The sequence below is a fragment of the Micropterus salmoides genome, unplaced genomic scaffold (genome assembly GCF_014851395.1).
Source record: "Micropterus salmoides isolate LMB-PRFRI ecotype aquatic unplaced genomic scaffold, ASM1485139v1 Ms_hic_scaffold_3, whole genome shotgun sequence".
NCBI lineage: Eukaryota > Metazoa > Chordata > Actinopteri > Centrarchiformes > Centrarchidae > Micropterus > Micropterus salmoides.
In genome coordinates, this window is record NW_024042261.1 from 14,300,925 (window position 1) to 14,324,842 (window position 23,918).

Genomic DNA, 23,918 nt, shown 5'->3' on the forward strand with positions numbered 1-23,918 from the left:
CTGAGACAGGAACATTGAAGTAACAGAACCTGAACATGTCTGAGTGAAAAGCCACAGCCTGCATGCTGGTGTTCCTACGTTTATTGTGGTATTTCAGTATGAAAATGGTTGTGATTCAGATTATGCTCGCTCATGAGTTCAAGCGAGCACGCATACGAGCACACACCTGGTTGCAATCTTAGAACCGCACCACTAGTGGCCGCTAAAAACTACATAATGCCTCTTTAAGTTATGTGAATAAGTCATAAAAATAAAACAGTTTTACGCTGAGGATGAATAAGGAAGAAGCTGCTATGAAGTCTGTTGCTACAACAGTGGATACACCGCAACAGGGTGAACAGGATGTGGCTAGGATTTGTAATGTCTTTCAGTCACCCTTAAACTCTGCACAGACAACTCATCTCGCCAACATCACCGGGGCACGCACGCAAGGGGGCAGCCGTTGCCTTATGTGCACATGTTCTCGCAGAGACTCTGTAAAAAAAAAAAAAAAAGGGTGGACTATTAACTTAGGTTACAAGTCGTGGTGGACAACGTAAACGTAACGTAACAGGTAAAGCAACGGTGAACACACAGGGCGCAGATGTTGGTTTCAGTTGTTTGATAGGCTACGGGAAAAAAATTAGTTCTCAGTCTTTATAAAAGATACTGCTGATGGAGAAAATGGAGCAGACGGGGAGGAGAGAGAGGCGGGGCAAGCCGTTTACATGAGGTGTAGGTGTGTGTGAGTCTGTCAGAGTGTGGGGAGAAGATAATTCCGAGGGAGGTGCAAAGCATACTTACAAACAATAATAAGAATGTTCGTGGTCATTAAAACCTGCTTTCACAGGGTGGTATAATGTGAAAAAATATTTTTTTTGCCGGGGGTTTTACAATCACGATGCCGGCTCAATGTCGTGATGTCTGTTGGTATCGTCTATCAACCCAACCCTACTTCTTAAGTGCGCCAACATGGAGATGTGAGATGAACATGACTGTCTGCGATGCTTAATCCCAGCAACCTAAAACTATTCACTTGCTCCATCTCTGATCCACTGATTTCCAATTCACCAAGGCTGCCGCAATAAAAGCCCTGCATCTTATCTACTGGCCTATTCAATTTACACACGTATGACTCTCTGAAGATGCCATTTCACATGCAGATGCTTTTAGGAAGAAAAAAGGGTTGATTATAGCCTGCAATTTTTTAAAAAGCTTTTCATCATAAAAGAGGTCTAAATGTTACAAATGGGCACCAGATTTAGCTCTTTTGACTGGATTAAATTCTGGGATTATGTGTTTTTTAGATTTCAGTTGTGAGCAGAACGCGTTTGTGGTTATCTTTAGAGAGTGTGTCTGTGGTTGAGTGAAATCAGCTGGTGAAAAGGGCTTGCAGAAGAAGGTCCTTTTGGTTTATCATGTATGTCAATCTCACAATAAATGTGTTTGCAACTCACTTCATGCATCTATTTGATCAGTTATATTGATTAATATGAATGTAATAATTGTTTGTTTACATCCTTACTCAAACACTACTATAACATATGATATCTTACATACAGAGCCCATATTATTACCACCCAAGTATGTTGTCATAAATAGCCTATGTAACATTAGCATATGTTCTATTAAAGCTGGGCAGTCTATTTCAGAAGAGTTTTATGTTATATTTGTTGAAATTCTCTTTACATCGCGACAGCCATCAATAAATCAAAATCTCTTACACAAAAATTTAAAAGAATCCAGTATCTTTGGCTGTTGCACGACTGCTGCGTACCTGTGCTCTGCCACTGAACTCAGGGTGCATGAAAATGTGTTTTGGGGGAAGTGGCTTTGGAGGCAGGCCTGAAGGGGGGAGGTGAGATTTCTGGTTGGATACTTTCAAGATCTTGCTGTCCCTTGCTAGTTCTCCAACGTTGCCTCCCCCAGCGTATCCGATGTGACGCATGTGTAATCAAAATGAGGGATGTGATTTTTCCGACCTGAAAATCTGATCCACGTGAATCATGCAGATCTGTAATATAAAAAAGGGGGGTGGGGGGGTGCGGTGGGTACAGGAGTAGGCTGAGTGAAATGGGAAGGATTTAAGGACATCTATAGGCTGACGTGTGTAAAGTTTTCTTCATTTCCAAGTATCAACAAGGATGTTCGTTTGCGTTCAGCTGCCAATTCTACACCTGTGCAGTGTGTACCACACTCGCTCTCGCGCATCAGTGGTACGTAACGTGTTGGGGAGTAATACTGCAATATTACTTGTCCCAGTAAAGAGTAATATAATGAATGACTATTTCCAAAACAGTTATGTTGTTACAGTTACTAATCCAAGTAACGCTGTGCTACTGAACGCAACATCCCTGACATGAATGCACCGGACCGCACCGGACCATACCGGACCTTATGTTGTTCAAGTCAGCTGTTAGCCAAAAAGCTAAAGGAAGACTGGAGAACAGGGAGAGAGAGGTAGGCTATTTTCGACAGCTGTTAGTAACATTATTGCCATTATTGTGTCACAGTCTAAGATGCAAAGAACATTGTCATCCATTGTAAACTTTGTGCGACCAGCAAAAAGCTTTTGACCTTAAACTATTCTACATTTATACTTGAAATGCTAATTGAAGCATTAGCTAAAGCAACACAGCAACGTGAAACTCAGAAAGAAACTGCAGCCGCTACTGCCACTGATGCTTGAACTCATTGGTAGAGAGTGGCGTTATATCACCCAGTAGTAAGTAGAGTAGCTAATATTACTTTTTAAGGAGTATATGCTAAGGAACTAGTAGGGGTGGGAATCTCTGGGCACCTCACGATTCGATTACGATTCAGTGGGCTGCGATTCGATTATAAAATGATTATCGATGCATCTTGATGCATAATTTTTTCTATACAGGATCCCTGGATAATTACTAAGTATTTCATTTACGCATTCAAATCCAAAAGAAACATCTCGTAATTAGCTTAAAATGACTAGTTTGCATCCCTAATTTAATTTATTAACCTCATCACCATGGCCCCTCATTTCATTAACAACCAGTTGTCAGACTCCTCTGAAAACTGAAATGTAATCAGGATGTACAGTATATATACAGTACAGAGCTATACACCAGTTTAGTCTAAGCTTATACCAGATGTTCTAAAGAGCTGTGTTTTTAGCATAGACTGTATATAAAAATGGACGTAGCGTCCGTGACGTCACCCATTGGTTTCTGAAGAGCTGTTTTGAAGCTCAAAATTAGTGGAGCTGGCCGGCGCCATCTTGGCGTCACTCCCGGATAACCAAAAATGGGCAAAGAGGCGGGTCGTAGGTGGAGCTGAGGTGACATGTTGCTGAAACCACTCCCGCCTAGCTTGACGTGACCGAGTTAGCTCATGCTAAGGAGCTAATGCTACATACTACTCTGTGGTGCTGTACGGTGGAGGTTGGAACCTGCGGCCGTGTTGATACCAGTTAACCGACATTACCAGCTACAGTCAAGATAAATATAAAATAACTCACATATCTGCTATTGACATTAGACTTCACAAGGTTTTAAATGCTTTTTAATATATAAATGTGGTAACGTTATTTTGCAACACTAATGTTAGATTTTGTTGAGACCAACGTTAACAGTTAACTATGAATCAGTTATTAATTATCTTAAGTTTACTTAACGTTAATGTTACAGCTCAAACGAACAATTTCAAGCAAATCAATTTACATACCGTTGGTTACGAGCGATTACGAGTCGTTTATTTGGACGTCACCTCAGTATGTTACTTGTAATAAACGTAATAAGCTAGCGGTAGAGTCCTCAGTTACATGATGGAAGCTGTATATCTTGTAAAACGTTAGCCATGGCTGCTATCACGTTAATGAATTCCCCACACCGCTATTTTGAGTAACGTTGCTGCTGTCAGCAGGGCTGTGTGGGATTATTGTCTGGAATAGGACATTTGTGAGAGAAAGTTCATCTGCTACTCGAAGCTTAAAATTTGAGTCTAGAATAATGTTGCTACTCAAAGCTACTGGACATTTGACAGCTGATATAAAATTGTCTGTCTTAAAAGGACAGCATAAAAACGTTTAAAGAGTCTCCCTTGTTCAATTTTCTCCCATGTATGTGACATAATAGTGCTGTCAACATTAAAACACTGAGGCATCTTTTAGAGGACCATCTCAAAAAATTTTAATACTGAGGAAAAGTTCATTGTGAGCATCACAACCAGACTGGGAGAGTTAATTAGCTGATTAAAGAGCTCTTCTCCAGTGATTTCTGTATAATTTATAATACAGAAATGTATTTTTATTCTAAAATGTTTATACATTGAGATAGTGGAGTTTTTATTTCCATGAGCTGTAAACAGTAATCATCAAGATGAAAGCAAAAAGGGTTTGAAATGCTTCATTTTGTGTAATGAATCTAGAATATATCAAAGATTCACTATTTTAATTAAATTACATTAGAAAATTTACTTCACCACATTATTCTATTTATTAAAGAATCATCTGTATTTACTTTATATTTTTCATCGCCTGAACAATTTATTACACATTTTCCTCCCAGAGTCACACTGTGGATTAGATGTCCCGCCTGCTGCCAGAGAGCTGCAGAGACCTGGAGTCCTCATTATGCTGATGGGGAGGACTGATGTGGAAAGGCTTTCTCTCCGGTTCTCTCCTTCTGTTTACGTTGACTTTTAAATATTGTCCATATTTGTATCATAGATCCATTTAAAAAAAAGATATGGTTTATGGTTCACTTGTAATAAATTATATATATTAGCACTCCCTGTCTTTACTACTTACTGAAAAGCTAATCGTATACCACAGATAAAACATGAAACATTACAGCTGAACTCTTGCTAAAGAACATCAGTCTAGTGTAAGTTAAAAAGTGAAAATACTCACAACATGTTTCACATGAAATCATGAAAAGTAATTATGCAGTGTATGTCTGTGTGTGCAGGAGTATTTTTACTTTCTACCTTATACTTTCTACTTTAAGATAAATAAGGAGCCATACACCCAGTACCCATTGTAGTGGGACAACAGTGTGGATTTGTGCATTTTATATTGAATAAATTTGGAGCTACTCCAAATTCCTCTTTTCCTCTCCCAGAGAGGAGCAGGGGGGTTAAAGATCAACTTCAACAGACTGCTAAAGAGACCCCAACAGAAAGGGGGTGGAAAAGTAGCTTTCTCTAAGTGCTATTCCTGAGCAGCCTGATCCTAAAACTGGCACCTTTTTGATTCCGCAGCTGATAACGCGGTGCCTGACTGTTAAACTGACAAAAGGGAAATTAACCAGAGATTACAAACAGGCTATCGGAAAGGCAGGAAACCCTAAATTGCCCCCCCCCCCCCCACACACACACACACAACCGTGGCAACTGACCTTGCTCTGTGTTTCATTACCCCATCAAAGGGATACCCCCTTTCACACCCACTTGTGACATAATCCAGGACAGCTGAACTTTAAATAAACAAAGACTGCAGTCTCCAAAGACCCAATGCATTAACTGATGTCTGTTGTTACTATCTAAATAAGTTACTTTTACAGTGTTTTTATTTTCAGCAAGATTACGGACACTGCAATGCTTGTTCACAATACTTTCTCACACAATTCCTTTAGAAATGATAATAAAGAAATGTCATACTATACTCTATTAATTATCCAGCTTGAATTTAAGGCTGAATTCCCCATTTCCTAAGGAAAGATTGTTTTGGGTTAATCTAAGCTTTCCTCATGTAACCTGAGCTCCCCTAAGTGGACGAAATAAGTATTACACACCATAGTCGGAAATGCCAATAATGTATAAATGTCACCTACTTTTCTTGTTACCAAATGCTTAACTTAGAACGTTACAACTGTTTGACCATTGAGGTTTGATTGTGGAAAATATTTGATTATAATACGCGCAAATAGACTTTCTTTTTAGACATTAAAAGTTTAGAAAGGCAGTCCTCTGGGGAACCACGACCCAGACAACAAAAGAGCGACACGTGACGTTATTCGCTCTCTCTCTGCTCTGCTCCTCTCCTCGTTTCCATATCAGAAACGTCGCTGATCAAACGCAGTATCACCTCAGATTGTCTGCTGAATCTCAAGGAATGCTACATCTACTGAGTGTTATAACTTATTGATGACTCTAAACTGCATTTCATATGTACTTCGAATCGTTATCGTTTTTAAACAGTAATGTTACACTTGGAGGTGCACGGCTCTCCTCGGGAGAGACAGCTAGCTCTTTTTTTTTTTTTTATGTTTTTAGTAGATTTTTGAAAGTGTCCAGGTAGGGAGTATTTTGAATCTCTGTGGGGATGAGTTTCAGAGGGTGGGGGCTGCTGGGATCTGTCCCCAAAAGTCTGGAGTCTGGTGTGGGGGACAGAAAGCAAGCCGTTCTCCAGGGGAGATGTTAGCTAGCGCTAACAGCCTTCACTTTTCCAGCAGTTGGGAAACTACAGACTTTTATTAACGGACACACAGTGACCTACGCTGCATGTTTACTACCAGACAGAAACTTACAGCTAATATTTTCCTCCGCTAACTTTCACTGCATGTTCTGCCGCTTACTTTCTCTCATTCGGGGGGGGGGGTTATTAATTGCAGTGGTGTGCAGAATACAGACTGTTGTGTGTGCTCCACAGACAGTCTGGGCGCTACACTTCTGCAAGTTCCGCCTTTTGCGTTCCGTCAACATTACATTATCAATTAACATTTAAATAATTGATTTTTAGACATTTGTTAATCGATTCATAATCTTCCACGTCCGCATCGCAATGCATCTAAGAAACGATTATTTCTCCCACCCCTAGTAACTAGTAGGTAATAGCCAAACTATATTATTTCTGAGTAACAGAAATAATATAGTTTCCCAACACTGAGTTGACAATAAGGATCGGATAAATAGTGTAGGCCCATGTTTTGATTATTGCTTGTTATAGGCTTTGTCTAATGTTTACTTTGACTTTGTCGTCGATTGATCAATCATATAAGCTACAGAGGCCAGACTTTGCTGTATGAATGGTTGCTTTTTAAGTTGTCCTTATGTTAAAGGTTTTGGTTATAAAAAAAAATAATTGTGAATTGTTGTGACGGGGTTTATAGAAGGCCTTTTCAGATGGCTTTGATCCGCGGGTCGCTCTGCGCTCCTCATCAACAGACAGGCAGACAAGCGCTCCAGTGAGGTAACCATGGCCACGACTTTTGTGTAACTAGCGCGATCCCGTGAAACTGTTGCGGTCGTTCTGTCTCACGCACACGCCCGTCCGCTGCCAGAGTCGAAATGTCAAACTTTTTCCAGAGGTCTGGCTGTTTGATCAGAGTTTCCTGAATAATATAACAGTTAGGCCACCAGGTCTTAAACAGGCGACAACCTTTGCTGCTGTCTTCATAAAAAATAATCAATTAAAGAGGTGGTATTATGGTTTTTGGCTTTTCCCCTCTCCTTTATTGAGTTATATATCTTTTTTGTGCAAGTAATAGGTTTGCAAAGCGAAAAAGCCCAAAGTCCACCCCAAAGTGAGTTCCCATCTCCCACAGAAAACACTGCCTGAAAACAGCTGGTTTGTAGTCCAGCCTTTACTTCCCTTTCTTGTGACGTCACAATGAAAATACGTGTCATAATGCTAGCTCAGCGACTATTCCGACACGCCCTCAAAAACACCAGTGGAAAAACACTGAGCTGCAGCACACACCTCTCCCCTCCCTTCCAAACACTAGCTACCCTCCAAGCAGTCAATGGACATGAAGTTGTTACTGTAATGTAGAGACAGAGCTCAGTTAAAACTTTATGGATGAAAGAGACTTTTGTTACAGATTAATAACTCACCACTCTCAAACTCTTGCTCCAGTCCAAATGTAGCCTACAGCTGAATCGAAGCTGTTTACAGTCTTTTCACTGACCCGCCTTTCTCTGCTTCTGATTCGCTATTACCGGCCTTTCGCTGACCTGCCCTTCTCTGCTTCTGATTGGCTTGTAGTGCTTAACTAGGAACTGCGCATGTGCAACTCCCAACAAAGATCATGTATCACTCCAGCTAAAACAAAGCCTTCAACACAGGGTGAAAAGAGGACCTGCAGCATAATACTACCTCTTTAACTTCTACTGAACTAATTTGAAAGTTAGTAGTTATATTATTTAGTGACAGACTCAATTATTTCATGTTGCATGTTGCACATTTAGCTGTTTGGTAAAAAATGAATACAAAATAATAATTATTACAGAGAGGTTGCAATGGCGCAGTGGATTAGACATTTGTCTTTGATTCCCACTGCAACACAGTCACAAAAAAAGTTCCGCCGCCAGTTTAATCGGGGTGTCGGGGGTCTATTTTCCTGCTTTTTTGCCCTTTGCCAATCACATGCCTGATAAATAAATAAATAATTTGATAGTGGCTGGTGCAGAAATAGATCTCAGTCATGGCAGCAACAGTTACTCACATAATCACTGCCTCTTAAGCGCGAGAGTTTTTTGCAGCTCTGCTTTATTTCGCATTCAGTTGAGAGCTTTTACTTTGAAAGGTTCTGAAATATAGTCAGAAGAGTCTGTGGCGTGCTTAACACACCTCTGAAATGGCTCTCAGGAATAGTGATTCCCCTGAATGAGAAGCGCAGGAATTTCCTCTGCCTGGAGATGCAGGGGAAATGAAAATAAGCCTCCATAGGTTGATGGATGTGGACACACACACTCCCACACGCTTTATTGTGAGCATGTGAAACAGTCTCTTTATAGTTAACTTGTTGAAGAGGGAAAAAAATATGTTCACGCAATGGGGGACCAAACACCCTCTGATTGAAAGTGTACTACTGACAGAGCTAACCAGACATTGAAACTTTGTTGCTGACCCCTGAGCTAAACTATTAATATCACAGAATTATTAACACTAAAACAACTTTAAACACTAAAACAAATTCAGTGAGTTATAATTGCTGAAGCAAAAAGTGTTACAACCATACCCGGTCTCCCCTACTCACCACTCTGTGGGCTGGAGCAATGTCACACTCATAGTTAACAAGTCTGTCTCTGGGATGGATCTCTTAATTAATTAAATTTAATATTTTTAAAGACTAAACATGACAATTAACTTTAATCTTGTTATTTTCAACAAGTTATGTGTTTTTGTGTGTTGACACCAAGATAAATTTTTTTACAGCAAATGTATATTGGTTCCACATATTGGTCATCGGTCTAATTGGTTACTAAAAATCAGGATCGGCCAATCCCTACTCTGCAGGTAATAGGTTTTGTTATTGGATGTTAATGCGATTAGAGGGCTAGCTGGCATCTTTAAAACACATGTTTTGTCCTAAAGACCCAAATAAAAGCAAATCTTTTTTTTATTTTAAAAGATGGAACCAGCGAATAGATGACTTAATCAAATAATCAATTATCAAAATTGTAGTTATTTAATCTCTCATAATCAGATCTGATTAATCCATAATAGTCATTTCAGTTTTAGCTATATGCTATAAAGTGAAGACTAAAAGATAAGCCCATATACACTGCTGTATTTAAGAATGATATTTTTGTATTTCAACATAATTTAATAATGCATTTGTAGTCCTGCTACATCCATCTCAAAACCTTTGTTACAAACTAGAGCTGCAACGATTAATCAATTAGTTGTCAACTGTTAAATTAACTGCCAATTATTTTGGTAATTGAGTAATAAAAAAGCTCTTAAATATGAATATTTTCTGTTTTTTGTTACTCCTGTGTGACAGTAAACACAGTGTCTTTTGGTTGTGGACAAAAAAATACATTTAACAACTAATCAAGTAATTGAGAAAACAGTCATTAGTTGTAGCCCTATTTTTTTAAAAATGTAGTTCCTTTTATACAAAACTCTCTGCTCTTTGGTATTTCCTTCCTGTTTGGATTTTATTCAAGTAGAAAGATGGGTAGAAAACAAAGCTGCACATCAAGTACATTGTGCAGAAATCCTCCAGTTGTTTTCATGTGTCAGATTATGTTTTGCTTTTATTACAGGGAGAAGCCCAGATTCATTACATCTGTGCCACTGAGGATTTATTCATTGGAAATGAAAGGGGGAAAAGGTAAGATGCACAGTAGTAATGTAGCTTTTTATATCTAATTGAGGGCCGCACAATTTCTTGAGAAGCTCATTTACAAAACTGTAAACGTGGGCATCAGTTTGGAATATTTAAGCATGTGTTATTCATGAAGTGCACTGGAACTACTCATTTCTCACGACTGCATTCATTTTAATGATAGATTGTATGTAAAATAACAATTTCCAAAGCCCAAAGTGACATTTGGGATGTTTGGGAAGTTTTGTCCAAAACACCAAAGATAATCAAAGTAAAACTAGAAGAGTCCACTCAGTAGACTGCAGATCAGTGTCTGCTGGCTTGTGTTCGGGGAACAGGGAGTGCAGGGCAGGCTGTGTGTCCAAGCGTGTATGCATGAGAGTAGTGGAATGAAGGGGAGAAAATGTTTTTGTATAGTATAGTGTAATGGTTCTTATATAGATGTATGCAACGTTTTTCAGATCAACGTGTTTTTGTATAGTGTGTTTCCTTTAAGATGCATAGAATTGTGTAAATGCATTGTAACCGAGCATTCTGGGTTTTCCCAACTCTCCCCTTCCAAACAAAGACGACTTGAATCTCACTCAATTGGCCCTTACAGTTAAGATGGCGGTGAAGATAACAAAAATGGCGAATTATTCATCTCTTATCGCGTCTAACTTGAGTGGATCATAACATATTGGAACATAAAGGAAATTAATCTGAGAGATGCTCCAGTTGAAGATGAGACACAACTTTTCTATGGATTTGTGAGCCACGACAAAGGCTAAAATGTGTCCTGCAACAGACTAGGCAAGCCTTATTTTTAGCCTAGCCAATGGCCAGAAATGTCTTTTGTCTTTTCCGTCAGCATACAGTCATAAATGTGCACACAAAAATATTAGGCTGATGGATCCAGTTTGTATGTGAGATTAGACACACACACACCATGTCCCCTCCAATAACTGAGGAAACAAACACAGCCCAGCTGCTTATCTGGCTCAGAATGAAAACACACCCGCTCCACTGTAACTGCCAGAAACTACACCCTGATTCTGGAGAAAGCAGTATCATATTTTATCTTGTGAAATGACCATTTTGCTTCACAGGGAGGGGCTTGAGAGTAAAATTCCCAGAAACTCCCTGTGGTGGTGTTAATCAGTCATGTGGCTTCCACTCCTTTGCTGTCTCCAAGTTTGGGCGTGCATAATTAACTAGTAAATTTACAGCAGTATAACATTACTGTTTTTTGTGGAAATGATATTCCTTGTGAGGGGTTGAGCAAAGAATTGAGTTACAACCAACCGTTGTCTTTGAAGAATTTATTTAACAAAAGAGAATAAACAGAGAATTACTAAAACACATATACAGCTGGTCCAGAGACCTGCTGCCTCGGGCAGCTTCGAGTGTCTGGCCCCAAGCAAAGGGATGCATCATCATTTACACAGTCTAGGTTTCTATGTTTTGGGGAGCAGAGATCCTCTCTCGGCCTTGAATGAACATTCCAGGAAAGGAGAGGAACAACAAGAGAGGAAAACGCCAAAACAATCTCACAGCTCTGTCCTAAACCCCAGTAAATGTGGACAGACTGACATAGGAGAGGAAAGGTTAAGGATAAAAACACAATACACAAATATCTATAAGCCATAACGAGAACATAATAATAATAATATTAAAAGATCATACATAAAAGATTAAATGTAAGAGGAAACAATTTTCTGCCATAACACTGTTGTTGCAAAGTAGCATGTACAGTACATGCGCACACAAGCACATCTCAAAATAGATATTCAGTTGTGCACTCCTGCTGTTTGCTATTTTCGGTGGTGCTGGTTCTGATGCAGTGTTGGGCATAATACAACCATTTGGTAGTATGGACGCCTCTGGCCTCAGGAAAATTGTGGATAAGATGTGCATTGTGCATTAAATAGTCAGATGTAGCGTTAAATGCCTTTTAATCTGTTCTAAGCTGTAGTCTGAACTCTGCATAGCACAGTTGAACGAAGCACACAGTGCTGCAGAGATGCTGTGGGATTGTAAATGTCCCCCCAGCTCAGATCCTCTTAAACTGATCAGCCTTCATCTGCTGCTCTTCTCTCTCTCAGCTTCTATCTCTGTCTTTCGTTTTTATTTTACCTTTGTGTTTCTCTCCTTCTCTTTCCTGTGCACCCTCCTGTTGTGTTTTTGCTTACTTGCATTTATTTGTTTCTCTCTCACTCTCATTTACTCCAATCTCTTTTTCTGTGTGTGTGTGTGTGTGTGTGTGTGTGTGTGTGTGCGTGGGAGTCTCAGTATGACTCAATGAACCGCTGCATTTTACATTTTACAGCAGTTCCTCTTTCAAATCTTCTTCTCAGTAGGGGAAATTTCTATTTCAAAAGCAGTTAAAAGGATATGTTATGTAGTGTTTCTGCTTCCTGTGCCCGTAACCAGGATAACCTCATGCACTGTGAAGACATGAGAGGACCAAGGAGCACGTGAAGATGTCCCAGAAGGCAACTAAAAGTAAGTTCTTTTGCTGTGGGTGGTGGTCATTTATTTAACAGATATTGTTAATGCTAATAGCAGATTACTTGAATGCGACTCTTTCCTGATATTCAGTAAAGCACTAATCTGATCTGTGTGTTATTTCACATGCAATGATGTGAGGATTAGGGACCAAAATGGACTTAGTCAAAGATTAATGATCTATTGACCTTGAGGTCACAGTTTGAAATAATCTCATGGCCAAGAAATATCCCCACACATAAACACCTGTAACATTGCAAGTTGTCACTTTTTGTTGTGATTTAAAGAATCAACTTATAACGTATATTTTGCTACGTTTGGACAGAGCCAGCCTAGCTTTGTCCCCCTTTTTCCAGTCTCTGTGCTAAACTAAGCTAAGCTTCACATTAGTGTACACAAATGAGAGTGGTAATTAGTCTTTTCATCGAACTCTTGGAAAGAAAGCAAATGCGCATATTTACCAATATCTTTTATGTATCCATTATTATTATTTTGGATATGTATGTATGGTCTTGAAAACTGTGATGGCACTCTTCCTGGTTGAAGCTTAAAATATTATATTAAGATAATATTGTACATATTATATATATACTGTATCTATATTAGATGTCACTCACTGGAAGTACCTGCCCATCTCATACTTACCATCCAAAATTCAAAAGCATACCACTGATGTTCAGCTTTATACATGGTACTCTTAACTGTACACAGTGCTGTTGTCCCTGGGCAGAAACTCATAGAGTGTGTGTAACGGTAGCCAGGAAAGGCTGTGCAGTGAGTAACCTCACTCCCCGAGGCCAGAAGAGACGCGCTAGCGTGGTTTTCAGCCTCCTTACTAGCATGTCTGCCCCCAGTACCTGAGGCCACCGTCGTTACATGTGCAGTATGCATGAATGGAAAAATTGAGAAGATGAAAAACAAGTCAGCAGGGGTTAACCCAGAACTCACTCAGTCACTCACTTTTGGTCAAAATCAAATCAAGCACACATAACTCATGATCACAGTGCACATTAGATTTCACAAATGTCATGTATTTTTTTTTATCTGACTAGTTGAAAGAACACTAGAAACTTGTTTGAAATAACATTTTGAGATCATACTAAATAGGTTATTGCACAAGTCACACACTGTGACCACACTACTGTTTGTATTGTTTCCTGGAGACCTGTGCAGCTGTCTCTGAATAGAAAGTGGTAGTTACTGGAAATCTCTTAATGTTTATTTCAGTTTACTTTTTCAGTACCTAGCCTGGTACAGATACTACATAAACTGTAGTCCAGGAAGTCCCCTTTTTAGTGCAATGTGTATGTAAATGAAAGAACTTCAACACCTATATATGTCTCTGGTTTAAATTGGAATTACTGTTGCTGTGGTTTATCTATTTTACCCAAATTACAATAAATCAGCTATTTCTCAATGTTTCAATGATATGTTTATTCAGAAATACTCATCAGCTGTTTCAATACAGATTTTGAGCTGCTATTGTAACAAAAGTAGAGTCTTTATACATTATTTAAGGTTTTGGTATTGGGTTAGCTTGTATGTAAAGAAAAACATGGATTAATTGACTGCATATTCTGTGGAAACGACATGAATTGTGTTAATGGTATGGTATGAACAAGCCGATGTTGGGCTAGTTGTGTTTTGAAAATGTGACTACAGATTGATAAAATGATGTTAGCGGTTGTAAATGAGGTGCCAAGTCTTGAGCAGTACCACTTTTCTAAAGCTTTCATTTGTCGTTGATTAAAAGCAGTAGATTATTTTCTGTCACAGGATGATTGTCCTTTTCTCACTTTAAGGTGTCAAGACTTTGAAGCCAGCATGTACTGTGTGTGAAATCTGATAATTTTTATAAGCCTTATATGTTTACCGGTGTTTTTGTCTTCTTTGACTTCAGCATGGTGCCTTAGGCTTCTCCCACTTCTCCTTTTCGTCATCTCCTTGGTCGCGTACTACCTTACCTATGCCATACTTGAGAGGTAAATACACACACGCTAACACAACCATTTCTTTCTCCTTTCTTTCTCGGTTGCTCTGGTATTGAGGTCACGCAATTACAGAAATGCCCATTTCTGGTTAAAAACAGTAAGTACACTTATGAGGTCTGTGCAGTGCTGAGTCACTAAAAGTTAAGAAGACAGCCCACATTCTGATCCGGCAGTCTGAGCTGCTGGTCAATTTATGCCCTCACATATGCCCATTCTTGCACTTTTTGAGTGTTCTGGGCCAAGTTACTGGCACACTGTGTTTTTATGGATTCAGCAATGGTTTTCATGCCAGTTGTGGTGATTTTCTGTCTTTCAGCTACAGAGGCACCAGCACTACTCTGAACAGTAGCAAGTCATTGTGTGGTGGCTGGCTAGCCCAGAAGAAGTGGGAGAGCCTTAACTTTAAGTGAGTAATGGCATGTCTGTGTTTTTTACCTACTGGAGGGAGTGGGTGGCTTATTAAGGGAGAAAGGTATGCCAACATTTTCATTTGAACACAAAGTGCCAGGCTCCTTGGAAATGTTAGGACTAAAGGCATGAAGGAAAAGTTTTAAACACTTTAGTGAGAGAGAACAGGACTCATTATAAAAAGGGATTTTCCATTTGAATCATGATTACAGTAAGTGTAAGAGTGTAACCTCAACGTGGACAACAATATCCTTTTCTTTGGAGCCAGACAATAGTTTGTTTGTCCTCAGGTTCATTGTTCCACAGGCCTGAGCCCCCTCTCATTTATTTTTCCTTGATCTATTACCAGTTTACTGTGCTGTGTATATATACTGTTAAACTTTTTGTGAACTCTGTATTGTGACAGAATAGTGGTTTTGCCTCTGTGGTTTGTCCCAGCCTCCTCCAAACTCTGTTTATTTCATCAGCTCAGTAGACCTTCCCCTTTATCAGTAGACCTTATAAACAGTCAAGAGTCATGTTTGCTGTGTTTACCCCTATAAAAAAAAACATGAATTGCATTCTCACATCATGTTGCTGGCTGGTTGCTCTTGGATTTTCACATCAGCCATGACAGTCACAGGGAGGACTTCCAGGCAATCACAGTGACATTTCTCTAATGAGACCCCTCCTTGGAGATTTATCCTGATCTCCTGCAAAGAGCTAGCTGGCACATGAGGGTAATAAATGTCTGAAAGCCTCACTGTCAAAGACAGTAGGTCATTAGCAGCTGGAGTCTGAAGCCAGCGAACACAGAAAAGCAACAGTTTCATGTATTACAACTTGCCACATTTGTCTCACTCCACAGGCTCTGTGAAGGTTATTGTTTTCTTTTCCCTCCCCTCGGCCAAGAAATGCCAGCACAGGATTTTAATGAGGGAAATTGCTACTGAATGAAATCATGTTAATGGATGGTTCGTCCATAATGAGTCTGGTTTACCTGCTTAATAGATACCAGAACATTTGGGAAAGTTAAGGCATCCGTCAAGCACACCAAGCGATTCCATGTGCTAATATGAACACTTTACTATTTGGCAGCACAGTTGGTGTTGTCCATTGTGTGGTTTGATAGTTATTATAGCCAAAAAGTAGTTTTCTTCATCCTTGCTCTCTCAGCCACAAATGTCCCGGTAATATTATTCATCTATATCAGGGGTCAGCAAATAAGTCTGGCATCGGGCCAAATTTTTTTCAAGCCATTATATGGCGGACCAGAACAAAGTCAAATTATTTCAAATCCTTGTATACTCATGTGCAAGTTTAGCTCAGTTGGTACTGTGCGGGACTCCCGTTAGGAAGATTGGAAGATCAATTCCAATTAACTGTGTATATTTCCCCCCCCTTATTACTTGATTATAAGGACACTTTTGCACATGCTCACAATAAGGCAGCACACCTGGACACACCACCGGTCACTGAATAGATCTCTGCCTCACTGCCACAAACAACTGTCTCCACCTGCTGGCATGTAAAGCCGTCTGCTCCCAGCGCTGTTCCAAAGACTTCTATTCCTGTCATCACGCATAGACCAGTAAACCGAAATGTGCACATCCCACACAGAAATATTAGTAATCTCTTAAGGATTAGGACAACTGCACCAACTCTAGCACCTAGAAAATGGCTCTCTTCAATGTGAGATCTTGCTCAAGTAAGACTTTTATCTTAAATGATTTTATCTTGTCTGCAAATCTAGATTTTATGTTTTTAACTGAATCCTGGTTGCAAGTGAATGACTATAGCCAGCTAGCTGAACTGTGTGCCTCAATATGATTGTTTTAGTCAACCGAGGGTCAGTGGTCGTGGTGGTGGGCTAGTGAGCATGTATAGGAAATATTTAAAATGTCATCAAGTACGCTGTGATGAATTTAACTCCTTTGAAGTTCTCACTCTTAAATTTGGAGGGCTGCAACCTATCATATTTGTTATAATTTATCGCCCCCCCAAAACCGCCGAGGATTTTTATCAGAACTTCCTGAATTTTTGTCTACTCTGGTTTTAAATTATGACAGAATTGTTCTTTGTGACGATTTTAATATTCATGTTGATGACCCCAACAATGTTAATGCAACTGACTTTTTAAATATGGCCACTTCTTCTTTTAACAACATGTCAAAGGGCAAACACATAACCGTGGTCATACACTGGACTTGGTTTTTACCCTGAGTGGGCATTTCCTCTGTGGAATTAGTGGACATGACCATATCTGACCATAGATGTATTGTTTTTAGCTGCGATCTGCCTGTTACTCATGCCGCCTCACCAAGCTCCGTGTGTTCTCGCATCTTTAATGAACAAAGTGTTTCAAAGTTTTGCGCATTCTTTCAGAGCCAAAGCAAACACCTGTCTGATTCCAACACCAACAATCTGGTCGATCACACTTTTTTTCTGAACTCATTACTACACATAAACACAATCCCAGGTTTCTGTTTAAGACTGTGGATCGGCTGGTAAACCCAACCCCTCCTTGTGCCTCAGCTGGAAGTAATGATGACTGTGAATTGTTTTTATCTTATTTTACCAATAAGGTGGCTCTGATTGACAAATCAGAGCCTCTATTACCCCCGCTGCCTCTTACTCAGAGGTTCCTCACCAGCAACAAGAGAGTTTTAACCAGTTTTATCCCATCGACTTGTTTGAGCTTTGAAAAACAGTATCACAAATAAGAGTGTCCTCCAGCCCACTTGATGTAATACCTACAAAGTTTTTACTGAAAGTGGGCCCCATTTGATCTCTGTTTTCAACAGCTCCCTATCTACTGGTTGTGTCCCTGATTATTTTAAAACGGCTTGCGTGAACCCACTTTTAAAGAAACCTGGTTTAGATCCCTCCCTCCCCCATAATTTTAGACCAATTTCAAAACTGCCTTTTATTGCAAAGATTCTAGAAAGAATTGTGTCCAAACAGCTGCTCACTGTACTGGAAAATAACAAATTATTTGAAAAGTTTCAGTCTGGTTTCAGGAAGTACCACAGCACTGAGACTGCCCTGCTTAAAGTCACCAATGACCTTTTAATGTCTGCTGATGAAGGCATGTGCTCAGTCCTGGTACTCCTGGACCTTAACGCTGCTTTTGACACCATTGATCACAACATCATGTTAGACAGACTGAGGCACTAGGTGGGGATCTCTGGTACTGCCCTAGAATGGTTTTCATCCTACCTGTCAAATAGGAAGTTTTGCGTGTCTGTAAACAACTATGTCTCTTCGTTCTGTCCAGTTAAATATGGTGTGCCTCAGGGGTCGGTCTTAGGACCCATTTTGTTTTCCTTGTATCTGCTTCCCCTTGGACATATAATCCATAAACATGGCATTTCTTTTCATATTTATGCTGATGACACACAAATATACTTGCCCGTCAGATCCACAGACCCTGGAATGCTGAGTTCACTTAACAACTGCCTTTGTGAAATAAAAAAATGGATGTCAAATAATTTCCTCCAACTGAACTCAGACAAAACAGAAATCCTGGTCATTGGGTCCCAATCAAATACTGCCATCTGCTGGTTCCCTAGTAAATCACATTAAGCCTGTGGCAAAGAACCTTGGTGTTTGGTTTGATAGTAATTTAAATTTTGAGCAGCACACCACAAAGCTTGTTCAATCATGTTTTATCAACTTAGAAATCTAGCAAAAATTCGATCTATGTTAACTTTTAAGGACACTGAAACCATTTTACACGCCTTCATCTCATCACGCCTGGATTATTGCAACAGCCTTTTCACTTGTTTAACCCAAAAATCTATTGATCGACTCCAGACTGTCCAGAACTCAGCTGCCAGGCTTTTAACCAGAACAAAGAAATATGACCACATTACTCCTATTTTAGCTTCATTACACTGGCTCCCAGTATGTTTTAGAATTGACTTTAAAATTCTATTGATCACTTTTAAAGCTCTTCATGGCCTCTCACCTTGTTATATTTCTGAACTTTTAGTCCCATACGCACCAGCACGTACCTTGAGATCCTCGGGCAGAGGTCTGTTGTCTGTTCCAGAGTCTCGACTGAAAACCAAAGGGGACAGAGCGTTTGCTGTCAGGGCCCCGAGGCTCTGGAACAGCCTGCCCGAGGAAATCAGGTCGGCTGAGTCAGTGAACTCTTTTAAGTCCCTTCTTAAAACATACTTTTATAGGAGAGCGTTTCCTGATCTTATTTGACTTTATTTTATCCCTTTTTATTTTATTGTATTTTACTAATTTTATATTTATCTTAAACGTGTATTTTAGTCTTTTCAGTGTTTTCATGCTTTTATCTCGTATTGTTTTTGTATTATTGTCTCTTGGGTATTATTGTCTTTACACTTGTTAAAGCACTTTGTAACTTGTTTTTGAAAAGTGCTCTACAAATAAAGATTATTATTATTATTATTATTATTAGAAGGCACGTGCTGCAGTGTGTGTGCGTGCCTGGCGTTTGACCCGCATTCATAAACCTATGGACGTTTATTTTCATTTCCCTTAGGAAATTCAGGGTGCAAACTACGGGGGAGCCAGCTCCCCCTGATAAGACATCAGCTCCCCTAAAAGCATGATTTGTGATATTTTGGGGGGTCTCTAAAATATTGACGGCATGCTTTATTGACATTAATCTTATCATGGATCATGCGGAGCGTCAGACTTCATCTCGCCAGAGGAAACAATCACTGACCGACCGCAGCAGGCCAGTCGCTCCGCGATTTCCTGTCCCTGGTCCGCCCCACTCCCTCTCTGGTGCTGACAGGTCGTGAACGGTTCCTGATCGTTGGCTGGATGAATATTACGCATGATCCATGCACTACTGCAACTGGGGGCTCTCCGCAGTGCCACGCAACTTTCTACATTCTTCCCAGAGGTGTATCAAGCAAGCCAGAGACTTTTGAATGTCCCTCACTTCAAAGTTCAAACTTCAGTTTGTAAAAGCTTTCAATATACTCAACATAAAGTATTGGTGCAATAAACATTCTCATGCTTTTATTTTGTAGCCACAGTCACTTAAGAGGAAGTGATTGTGTGAGTAACTGTATCTGTCATGACTGATATCTATTTCAGCACCAGCCGCTATCAATTTTTTAATTTTTAATTTTTAATTTTTAATTTTTCTGCCATCAAAGCAATCTAGCCGCGGGACAGATATTATTGCCGGTGGGCCGGTTCTGGCCCACGGGCCGCCTATTGCCAACCACTGATCTTCCTGTCACTGTCAAATCCTGTCACTGCAGTATTATGTCGTAATTCCTGCTCTGACATTTTTCATGCAGCATTAGTAGAAGGACGCATCTCTTTCTGAAACTGAAGGATTTCTTCTGGCGGGAGCATCTATCAAAGCTGGCATTACCTTATGGCGTTAAGGGCAGTGGTATGTTACATTATCCAGTGCTCTTTCTTTTCATTCTGCTCAACATATCTCACATTTTGGTATTACTGGTTGCATTATGTTTATGTTTTTACAAGAGATTTATGATTATACTGTCATAAAGTCAATGTTCTTTGATTAAACAGTAACAAACCGTTGTGGACCTTTACTATGTTATCATATTCAGGAAATTAGCTTTATAGCATGTTGTATATTTGGCTCTTAATACAGTTAAAACTCCACACAGCAGTCTTTTATGTTTGCACATCTGTATTAAAAGTTTTCAAAGAATCACACCTTTTCAATTTCTCTTTTTCTCCCCCATCCCACCTCCACCCCCCAGAGCTGCTGCTAATGAAAGTTCTTGCTGTAACTTCAAATTATCAGGTGCCAGCCAACATTGAAAAGTAAGTGCGAGTACATTTTAGCCAACCTGGAACATGATACTAAAACGCAACCTATTATTCCTGGAACCCAGGTTTTCATTTCCTCCCGAAGTAATTGTGAAATACTGTAAATTCAGGAATGTCAATAAATATCTAATACTTTATTTACTTTAATGCATCTTTAGTTCTACATGACTTGATTACTTACGCTTTAGCTTTATGCTAATTTATTATTATAGTTACATAACTGTTCCTCATAATAGTCAAGAATGCACCCTCGGGTGCTATTGCTCTAGTAATGAAAAAGTTGTCATTTATGTCTCTAGAAGGGTGGAATTTTGTTTTCTAACTGTACAGAACTTGACAACACTCCTATCAGGGAATGTGGGAGGAGTGGATAACACATTTGAACCTGTGCGTGTGCGTGTGTGTGTGTGTGTGGTGTTTTTCTCCACAGCCTTGAATGCAGAACCTGCGTAGTAATAGGCAATGGCTTTGCCATTAAAAACAGCTCCTTGGGAAGCATCATTAACAAATATGACGTGGTCATTCGGTAAGCACAAAGGAAAACACCTTATGAAAGTATTGTTATCAGTAAAATCACATTCAGTTATTATAATTATTACTGTTGTCTATGTGACATGTTGTACATCAAGAAGTGGAATGAATTCTGGTAAACATGACTTTTTGCAAAATTGCTTTTTGATTCCACTCGAGGCTATGCATTTGTAGGAGGCAACTGTACTATATTTTCATATCTTACAAACTACGCTCCATCAACAATAATAATCCAAATTTTTAACCCGAAGACTCTTCATAACCACCTTCTTGTTTCAAGATTGTCACGGCAGACAAATTAGGAACAGATGGATCCTTTCTAAATGACCTTTAAAAAGAGAATGTGGTGATTTTCCCCGCCACTGAAAGCAGGATATAAATTCACTTGGCTGTAGACTATTGATGGACATTATCCGACTGTGTGATCGTCTGACCCTGAAAGCCGTCCTTACTAAGCAATTAGTAAACCTTTGGGTCAAGTAAAGTTCTTTTAAAGAGAAAAGAAAGCATTTTGTTTACTCAGGGTCAAAGGCACTCTCCATTTACTTTACAGGGTTGGAATGAACACGTGCATTCTGAGTTTTTATAAGCCTCTTTCAAACAGCCAGAATTTGGCCTGGCCACAATGCATTTTTCTCCCCCCCCCCCCCCCCATCAGCCCACCCCCCTCCTCTTCCTCATACATCTCCCTCCCTTCTCCGAAGCTAATCATTCCCTGGCAAAGTAGAGTTAGGTTATAAACATTCAGAATTCAGTGCATTCCTGAGACTTTGACGTCATCAGGGTTTTTCTGTCACAGACACACCGTTAGCCTTACGTTTCCAAAATGCAGATTAATCACTTAACCAAACAAGCTCTCAGTCTGTGCTACTGTGTTAGGTTATTTGGGTGAAGGAATGAGTTATGATGTTGTTTTTAGAAGATGTGTCAAGAATGTGTTGAAGGTAATATAAAAAACAAAGCTCCTTGATTTTGGCATGAATTGTTTAAAATACTTAATAAAACAATGATGAAAATGCTTGTTCCTGAATGTAATATCCCGTCCCCGCCTCAGGTTGAATGATGCCCCAGTGAGAGGCTATGAGGAGGATGTGGGGAACAAGACCACCATGAGGTTCTTCTACCCCGAGTCGGCCTCTTACAACCCCGGACTGCACAACGAGCCCGGCACGCTAATGGTCCTGGTGCCTTTTAAGCTACAAGATCTACGGTGGCTCAAAGAGATCCTCTATAATGAGAAGAGGGTACAGGATATGTGTGAGAATGCACTCTCTCACACACACACACTCTCATCTCACTCGCTTACTTTATTTCTCTCTGTTCTGCCTCACAGAAACACACTCCATTTAGCTTCTTTTTCAGCCATTGCCAGCAATCCATACCAGAAACAAATACTTAAAAGGTTCGACTTCAGTAATGCCAGCACCCTTCAGAGTTAAATGTAGTTTCCATTGCAGACATCCTTCACTCTGTTGCCCTCGGCACCTCCGGCCTCCTACTGCTAATAGTTGCAGGGTCATTACCTGCTAATTTACACATCAGTTCAGTTGCCTCCAGACATAAAGGAGTCGTATGTTCAACTGCATCTGTTTGCGTAAATGAACTCAGTGTACCAGCCAGAATTAGCAATCTTTTTCTGTCCTTTTGTTCCTTTCAATTTCACAACATCCTGTGTCTTATCTTTCTCTGTTAATGTGTGCATTACAGGTCAGGAAAGGCTTTTGGAAGCCCCCTCCCCAAATCTGGTTGGGTGACGTCAGTAAAATCCGAGTGCTGGACCCGCACTTTCTGCAACAGACTGCAGACAGACTGCTCCAGATCCCTCTGTACCCCAAGAGTAAACAGGTGAGATGTCACTTCTGTTAGTGATCACAATTTTAGACCCAGAAGTTTTGGTTCAGGGCCACACCAAATTGTGGCATTGTCAACTGCATTTCTCACTAGAACCTTCTCTATTGTTTGTTCCCTTTCTCCTATACCTCCCTGTTTTTTCACTTTTTGCCCTTCACTACTTCCCACATGAATGTTAACAAGTTCTGGATGGAGCATCCACTGATTAGCCACAGCTCCTCGAGTGATATGTCTTGAGCGCTGTTATAAACAGTTTACTGGAAGAGGCATTTCTCTTGAAATGTAGCTGGGTCAATAGCCATTTTATGGATCCAATTACTGCACAACATGATGAATATTGGCTTTCGCTTGGCAGTCTGGCAACCCATTACAAGATAAGCTCCTCATGTCTTCTAGGCTGCGCTGTGAATCCCTGAGAAATAATTGGCTTTTGAAGTAAAGCCAAAATACTGTATAAATTTCAACCAGATGCTCTGTTTTTAGAAAAAAGGACAGATCCCAGTGTTCCCTCTCTGCCAAGCTGATTATAGCTGTTTTCTCAGCAAAATATCCAGATTTTGTGACCGTCGCTGTTTTAAAAAAAATTATTTTGAGGTGTAGTTGATCTTTGTTGTGCATGTTTTATGACAAGCAGTTATTGTGCAATGAGAAAACAGAACATGACCTTTATTTGCAGTTTACAATCCACTTGTTTGTTTCACAAATTGGACCATAACCACATCTTTGGCGGAGGTGATTGGATTTTGAAACACCCTTTGATTTGGCTTAGGCTATAACTCATGTCGAATGAAGCTTTTATTGGCCCGTTGCATCCCATCTGCCATGTGGAGCTTGTTGTGTGTTTGGTGGAGATCGTCTC

The 23,918-nt window shown here is 39.9% G+C and overlaps 1 protein-coding gene across 1 annotated transcript in view; it reads left to right on the forward strand.

Annotated features, from left to right (window-relative positions):
• Positions 1 to 23,918, forward strand: part of st3gal4 (ST3 beta-galactoside alpha-2,3-sialyltransferase 4) — a 39,719-nt gene that overhangs the window by 10,893 nt on the left and 4,908 nt on the right. The window contains exons 2-10 of the mRNA XM_038692578.1: positions 9,949 to 10,016; positions 12,423 to 12,494; positions 14,398 to 14,479; positions 14,805 to 14,894; positions 20,170 to 20,267; positions 20,608 to 20,671; positions 21,108 to 21,203; positions 22,263 to 22,452; positions 22,916 to 23,053. Of these exons, the coding sequence (XP_038548506.1) occupies positions 12,473 to 12,494; positions 14,398 to 14,479; positions 14,805 to 14,894; positions 20,170 to 20,267; positions 20,608 to 20,671; positions 21,108 to 21,203; positions 22,263 to 22,452; positions 22,916 to 23,053 (780 nt within the window). The 5' untranslated portion in view covers positions 9,949 to 10,016; positions 12,423 to 12,472. The remainder of the gene's footprint in view (positions 1 to 9,948; positions 10,017 to 12,422; positions 12,495 to 14,397; positions 14,480 to 14,804; positions 14,895 to 20,169; positions 20,268 to 20,607; positions 20,672 to 21,107; positions 21,204 to 22,262; positions 22,453 to 22,915; positions 23,054 to 23,918) is intronic.